At 26.0% G+C, this 8896-nt stretch overlaps 1 protein-coding gene across 1 annotated transcript in view; it reads right to left on the reverse strand.

Annotated features, from left to right (window-relative positions):
• LOC113375053 (poly(rC)-binding protein 3-like) overlaps positions 1-7310 on the reverse strand; it is a 43720-nt gene extending 36410 nt beyond the window's left edge. Inside the window, 3 exon segments of the mRNA XM_026615004.1 lie at positions 6048-6163; positions 6240-6313; positions 7154-7310. Coding sequence (XP_026470789.1) covers positions 6048-6116 — 69 coding nt within the window. The 5' untranslated portion in view covers positions 6117-6163; positions 6240-6313; positions 7154-7310.
• Positions 7311-8896: the final 1586 nt, after the last annotated feature.

Here is an 8896-nt window from a genome sequence, read left to right on the forward strand (position 1 = left end):
GTTAGATTCCTTTTTAAAAAAATCCAACCTATCTGGACAAACTCTTGACACAGCGAATCTACGGGACTTCGTCAACTATTAAAATGTCACTAGCAAAATGTCCACAAATAGAATGTACCGCCGGATAGCTATCTCTGCACTATATCTACATAGAGCAATACCGGAGTGCTATTTATACCATTTTGAAAATTGCCTAGTACGACAAAACATACAACATAATCGTAGTTTTTCTACAACACTTACACAAAGAAAACTTGCTTTACTATGAACGAAATAAGTTCTTTTGTTAAAATTATTAAGTAAAAACCACTTGTTTTTGTTTTTTTAAAACTAACATATGCTACCAAATATATGATGCACAGAAGCCAACTGTGTAAAGAAACAATAAAATCGTAAAATCAAAAACTTTCGTCGAAGATACTTTTTCTTCCGCAATGTGTCAATTGTAGATATACTTCAAAAATCAAAACAAATAGTTTCTAAATTCATTCGAAATATAAACAATATATACAGTTGAGAATCACACCGATAAGGGTCGTGTCAATTAAAATGTTTCTTCTTAATTAACAGTTAAGTAAAATACGATAGAAATTATGTAGTTGTGGGAAATTTAAAATTTTTAATGATTTAAAAAATATATGTAAAGAAGCACTTACTAATCTAAATATTGAATTCTTATTATTACTACACATAATATTTACGATATCTCTACAATCTAATAATAATCTAATAGTATCAAAATATACAAAAATATTTAATTCTTGAATTTCTGAAGTTCTATTTCCCATGGATGGTGATAAATGATAGAAAATTTCGGGGTATATAAAAAATCTCAAAAATATAGAAATATAAATTTAATAAATATACAGTACTTAGTATGGTAATAATTTTGCAGTAGTATTTACATATTTAAAGAAAACGAGGCTAAACTTGTTAAATGTAAAAAAAAAAAACAAATTCATTCTCATTATATTTTTCTTGAACTACAAAATCAGACCGATTAAAAAGGATTAGTGCCTGGAACTACAATCAGAAAACAATTGCATTAATCAAAAAAAAGATAAGATGATGCCATCAATACGAAATTTAGATCTACTTTAATAGATTTACAAACTATATTTAATTTATAAATAAAATATAGTTAATAACCATAAATTTGAGATTTCAAATGGCGATATTACATATAATAAATAATTAGTGTATACAGGTAACACGGTACATACTTTCCAAAAAAACTAGAGTGTTATGCGAATCCGTGTTATACGGAAAAAGAACTAGTACAAAAAGAGGGGTTACGTTCCAAGAATTAAAAAAAACATTCTACATATCATGATTTTATAATAAATATTGTTACATTTATTCATTTTTTTAAGAAGTAATATACATTACATGAATTATATAATTTTTTCGTCATAATTAACAAGTAAGTTTTCTGTACTACCTCCAGATTTGTGCATTATTTTTTGCAAAAAAATATTTGCGATTACTTGCTTTTAGCGAAAAGCTATTTATATATTTACCATATACAAAGTTTTCTTCATTAAAATTTTATGCTCATTTTATTTAAACAATCTTTGTTTAAGACTAATTGACTAATTGTTCGGATAATCCTAAAACTTGTATCTCGACAGAACGTACGCGTTCGAATAATAATATCAAATTAGTTATCTTTTGTATTAGTTCCATCACATTTATTAAGCTATTGTACGGCGACTTTAGATTAAATGAAGTTTGATTTTGATAGGTTTTAATAATTGAATATTTCTTATTTTATTAGGGTTTTAGTCAAATCTCAAACCGTGTTAGAGCAAACCCGTACTTTAAAAGTACCGTGTCATAAGGGAGATATTCTCAATTCATTTTGCTTCCACCATCTTTCATTGCGTGTAAAAACAAGTTTAAAAAAAAAAAAAATAATTTCTCAAAAGCATGAACTTCACTTTCAATATTTATATACCTCTATTAAATAAATCTTGAGCAATTTCCTTATTTAAAAAGTCGTCCTCAATTACGTATTGAAATATTCATATGAACTTTATCTAATATTCGACGGATATAGAAAATCTCTCTATATCAATTTCCATTCGTGAAACAAAGACTGACACAAAGGGAGAGGGATAATAAAAGTGATTCTATTTATAGCACACAACATGAACAGTTTTTCGCGAGAGCGTTTTAGGAAGAAAAAAATCGATCTCGAAAAAATGCGAGGATTATCATAATTCCGCAAGGGTATTATGTTTGAAATTAAAAACTGCTGTGTCACTGTTCAAGAAATTTAGGTCTTAGCAGATTTCAGGCTAGATGGAAAATTACGGCTAGTTATATTCTGTCACATCTTGATCTACCAAAAACAGAACAGATTAGGTCAAATTATCTGCTCGGGACGAGATATAATTCATAGCAGTATGCAACAAAAATAATGAAATTAACATTTTGTTATTTCTACTTCAGCTTTTATTTAAATTTAATAATAGTACAGTAGAACCTCGATTAGCCGAACTAATTATGTGGATAGGCATTCGGATAATCAAAAATCCGGATAATTGAATGTATAAAGAATAATGTTGTGCATTTATTAAAAATAACAAATACATACGTAGATATAAGCGAAAATAATGTTTATTAAGAAATTGAAACTTTCTTATGTATGTACATTTTCTTATATTATATTACATACGTATACTAAACTGCAGCATTAATCGTGCAAAAATTTGAATTGTAGATATGTACATATATATATATATATATATATATATATATATATATATATATGTACATATATATATATATATGTACATATATATATATATATATTAAATTTTTTATATAATTTTGATGTTGAAATATGTGATATTCAGTTTTCAGGGCAATACATCAATTAAAAAAACATACAATTTTTTTAATTGATGTATTGCCCTGAAAACTGAATATCATATATATATATATATATATATATATATATATATATATATATATATATATATAAATTAGTCGCGGTTAGTAGTCCGGATAATGGCGAATCCGTGTAACTGACGTTCGGATAAACGAGGTTCAACTGTAACTGCTAAAATGAAAAATAAGGGTAGGCAGTAATCAGCAATTTCAATAGGGAATGCATTTGCTTCGTTATTTGCAGTCAGACAATATTTTTGAATGGGTAAAACAGAAAATCCTGAAGCACATACGTTTTAAAATATTGAGCAAAGTATTATATATAATTTTTTTAATTATATGTTTCTGACATATGTATACTTTAAACTATAGCCGACTTATCAAAATTTAACTTAACGATTACTAAATAAAATATTGAACCGAAAAATTATTTTGCATTACTTCATAATTAATGAAAATTCATTACGGTGACAACGAAACGAACTAGGCTTTTCAAGCGACTTTCACATGTTATTGAAGCAGAACCTAATTACTTTGTATCGCGATCAAAGGCTTTTGTACAAGGAATTGCCAAGATATTTGTTGGGCGGAGAAGGGCCAATATCGACCAGCGCGTGAAAATCAAAGGGTCCGTGTAATGCACATAATATTCACTTAAATAAACAACGAAGGGCCAGTCGATGGACACATGATGTGTTTAGCTTCAAATTACATAATTAAATTCATAATATTATTTTAAAGATTATTTTACCGAAAAAATCATTTCTAATCATTTATAAAATGAATGAATAAACTGATTGATCTGTGAATCAAACTCTTACTTTAGTTTTAATGACAAAAGCTCAATTTTTATATAAAAATACCTATTTTTTGCGCGTATTTAAGCTGAAACATGAACAAAAAATATATATAAAGAAAATAATGAAACCCCTAATGAAACTCCTCTAATATATTAGAACTTAAGAGTTAGTAATCAATCGTGTAATATAATAATAATAGTTTAAATTTCTGATTTCTATTTCCTGTTGAATAAAATTATTATAAATTAATATATTATGTCATAAATCGACTCAAAAATAAAGTATCACAATTTAACGGATCCTAACAGAATATAATATTAAAAAATAATTTTATACTGTATTTCTTCTACTTAAATATTAAATTTAGAATATTTAAGATAATATTGTAATTCCTAAAAAAATGTTTGCGCTGCGTAACTGTTTTAGAGACAAAATATCGATACACATAAGCGCCGAGTCGCAGCCTTTAACAATTAAACATTATAAAGCTTAGTACGGAACACAGAAATGTAAACAAAATTAGGACTTATTGAAATCTTTATAAAATATCTAATAATCAGATGTGGATATGCCTAACGATCATTTTTTACCGCCAACTATGATTTTTTTTAACTTTTTGCTCTGTGTTTCCGAAACCGCGCTCGAAATCGTGGACATAAAATTGTATCCGAGAATACATACATGCACACGCACGCACACATGCCAGACATACATTCATTTTTTTAACAATAAGATATGCATGTCAAAGTATTTTGCGATTATCATAACTTGAACTACGGGTTCAAAATCGAAATTAAAATGATCTTCCATAATATCAAATTAATTTTAAGACTAACGTTTGTTCCTTCATTACTAGTCAAAAACAGCATGATGGAAGTATGTAGGTATATATATATATAACTTTTCATGGCCAAATTAAAAATAAAATGTGACATATACTAAACACAAAACAGTCAGGCACATTTGCAATACTTTGATAACTTATTAATTATGTTTCTGGGATTTGTTATTACAATTGGTATACTGCAAATCCTCATAACATTGAGTATTAGTGTTGATATATTTAAGAATATGCAACAGAATATGTTTTAGATTATTTATATCATTTACTTAAATTCTTATGATTATTTACGATCATTAGTATCGATAGTGACGAATTCGAAGAAGTATAAAAAGAAAATTCAATGCTGCTGAACACTTAACTTATGGACAAAATAAACAGAACGAACTAAACAATCTAACGGAATCAGAAATTATTTGTATTTTTGTTTATTATTTTATCTAACAAGGGAACCCTCAGGTTTACTCTTCTGGGATTTTGATGAAACTTTGCATGGTGATAGAGTTGATAGTCAAACCAAACCTTGTCAAATATTATAGGTCTATGAGAAGTGGCTTAATTATAAAAATTAATAAAGTTGCCAAAAATGTTATAAATAAAAATATTTTATTGTTATTACCCAATGTAAATATGTATAAAATAATTCAATTTTTGTTCGCAAATTATATGATTTAAATTAATAAGTATAAATATTTTTGCGATATTTAACTATTCTACCTAAAAATAAGTTTAAAAAAAAAAAAAACAAAAATTAAATTATAAGTTGGTGATATTCGAACTCAGTTACTTTCAACTCTAAATAAATCAACATTTATAAATCCGAATGCAAAACGTGGGAGCAAGTGCTTTAACGAGCACAGCTATGAGTACATATTAAGGAATACTAATTATATAAGGATAAGGAACACTATTAAGCGTACATATAACGCACGGTCTATTTTTGGCAAATTTAATTAATTTTTATAATTAAGCCACTTTTCATAGGCCTAAAATATTTTACAAGGTTTGGTTTGACTGTCAACTCTACCACCATGTGAAGTTTCATCAAAATCCCAGAAGAGTAAACCTGAGGGTTTCCTTGTAAGTCTATTTGTTTAGATTATTTTTATTTCTGTATAAAATTAATGTTTGTTTTTATTTTTATTAAATATGACCACTTATATTTTTTATGTTAACATCCATCAGTAGCCAATTTATAAGTTTATGGTTATTTACTAATCCTTTATTACATCTATTAAAAAATAGATTTGATTGCTATAAATTATACTAAAAATTTAATGTTTTATGTTCTTCAAATTCAAATCACAATGAATTAATAGGATTCATATACCAACTTTCACGGTTCCATCTTTGTTCATAAACGATAAGAAAATGTGGCACAGCATGCTAGTATATATAGATCAAACTAATCTATTCAAATTTTAAGTATTAATATATTTATGAGAAATGGGCATACCACGATATCTGAACGGTATAGTTGAAAAACATTTTAATAAGTACACTATCTTTACCTTGCCCTGCATAATAAGCCGTATTGTGAGGGTGACATTGGGATCATCATTTATAGCAGGAAGGTCCATCCCTACTGCTAATTATAGCTTATGGAACTTCTTTTGAACTCTGGATACTACAAATAATTATGAAACATTCAATAATTACACAAATATAATTCATATTTTTAGCAGATTTGTTGCAGTACCTACCACAAGTATAATAACTTTACTGCCAATTCTGGGTAAATAGTGCAAGCTCAAAATTAATGATATCGATGTTAGATCTAAAATAAATTGAGAGGGTTAAATGCATAGGAAGAAGCAATATATACATAATTAATATAAATGTATACACATAATATAAGCTCAAAGGGAATAGGATATTAGATGTACAAATGCATCGAGCACCACAACAGCAAATATGCAAAATTAATATATTTACTAATATATTTACTTTGGATGCCTTTGCAAACTAAGCATTTATAACAATAAGAGAAATAGATGAAGTAATTTAGATTATTAAAAAGAAGAGAATTTGTAACAAAAATAATGCTAAAGATGTAATGTTTAGATATTGTTCGTTAAAAACAAGGTATTAAGCCATGTAGTAGTAGCAACATAATTCAGGATTCCGTGTACTTCTAGAATGCTATAAATTCAGAATATAAGCCATATTTCAATATTAAAGTATTTAATTAAATTGATTATTCAAAACCATGGAGTTATTTTAATTCAATAATTGGTGGATTATGATTACCATTGTTTAATTTTGATATGTACTACATATATTCTGAAATCACAACACCGTTATATGTATGTACTTGTTCGAAAATAAACTTCGTTATATGCGTATGTAGCCATCACAAATATCTGAAATAAATAGTGAAAAGTTCGATGCATGCATAATGACATTTTGAGAGAAAATGCTGGCTGTGGATGACATTCCGGGGTAATTAATTTTTTAGACATAACCTCAACGATAAGATCCTAAAAATTTAACAAGCGTTCAAGCGCTACCTCATGGCGGCGGATGCTAATCAATATTCCCTTTTTAACTTTAATATGTCACTTTGTTGTTTTGGCTAAACTAAACACATCACACGTTTCTGATAAATTATAATCACCTGTTATAATTGAATCCACATATGTCACTTTAAAAATTAACAATGTCTTGCACGATATGTAACAATGATTGTACTAAAAAAAATTAGTTTGCGTCTAAACGACGAAATGGCTTACGGAGAGGTCACGTATTGACTAACATAGAGACATGATGGGAAAATAACGGGAGCGTTGTTTATGGACTCTATCGAGACCACTAGCGACACCGTACTCTGCGGATGATGGCGGACTCAGCGTTAGGGCATCGCTATGACACAGGTACGTACTCAGTACGCAGGAGAATACTTTTCTTCCGACAGAAAATTATAATATATTAAAATAAAAGTTGTCTTTCCAGATTTTTAATATATATTATATTATATACATATTATATAACAAATATAAAAAATATCAACTCATACCAAACCTGAAAAAAAAACGCTCTCGCAAATTTAAAGACATCGTTTAATGATAAAAAACAAAGTAATAAAATAAAATAATATACTGAAAGTTAAATAAAAAAATTATGTATTCAATCACAAAAGAACAAATTGTAAATAGGAAACGAAATGCAAAGTAAAACGTTATAAAATCAACGGGGTTCACAAATGCTGATCTAATATCGAATTCTTGAAAATATTAGCTAGTTGAAAAAAAGATGAATCAAGAAAGGGTAGAAACAAGCAAAAAAATATTAATAATGAATTAAAAAAAGGTAACAAAAATCAAAATATTGTAAAGAAATTAAACTAAAACGACAAAAGGTCACGATCAGAATTTGGAAGAAATTTTGAATTAAAAATGTTATATATTATATTTTTCAGTAAATAAAATTTTATTTTATATATATTTTTTATTGAATGTATTATTAAATTTTCAGTAAATGTACATTTTAAAACATTTTTCATTTCAATACGTTAAAGTTTCCCAAGAGAAGACTCCCATATCCCCGAAACGTGGTAATAATTACAAATAACAAATTACTATTATTTTCATTACTTTTAAATTTATTATTTAAAAAAGCTCTTACAATTGGTTCATAAAAATGAAATCATAAATAATATTAGAAAACTATCTAGAAAAACTTAAACTATATATATATATATATATTTATTTATTTATTTATTTATTTATTTTTACAAGCCGTCGGTATAATATTTAATATTATAATAAGGCTTAAGTCAATATTTTATAGGTTTAATATAATTTAATTAATTATTAGCTATTTTATTACTTAATTTATTTACTATAAACTTATTTATATTTACTTAATTATATTTTCTTTTTTTTTTAAATATAACTAGTTTGTTTGTTACAAGTGTTTTTAAAAATTTAATAAGTAATTTTAATAAGCTTTACAATACATACTTTTACAATATTAACAAATTTTAGGTTATTTTATGATATTTTAACAAATTTAAGTATCTTATATTATTGTAATTATTATTATTATTAATATTATCATTATCATTTTTATTGTTATTGTCAAATATTTTTACAATTTTTTTTTTCTTTTACAAATTTTTAGGTATTTTGATGAAGGAAATATTTTGTTTCACAATTTTTAAGTGTTTTTAAATATAAGTTTTGGTTAACTAATTATTAAGTATTTTAACAATAACAGTCAAAATAAAAAATTAAAATTTTGTTTCACAATTTTAAAGTGTTTTGAATTATAAGTTTTTAGTTAACTAATTATTAAGTATTTTAACAATAACAGTCTTATGAAAATAATAATTAAGAAAAAAAAAAAAAAAATGTTTCTC

The sequence above is a fragment of the Ctenocephalides felis genome, unplaced genomic scaffold (genome assembly GCF_003426905.1).
Source record: "Ctenocephalides felis isolate EL2017-DRISC unplaced genomic scaffold, ASM342690v1 CF-g0.4_SCAFFOLD_01886, whole genome shotgun sequence".
NCBI lineage: Eukaryota > Metazoa > Arthropoda > Insecta > Siphonaptera > Pulicidae > Ctenocephalides > Ctenocephalides felis.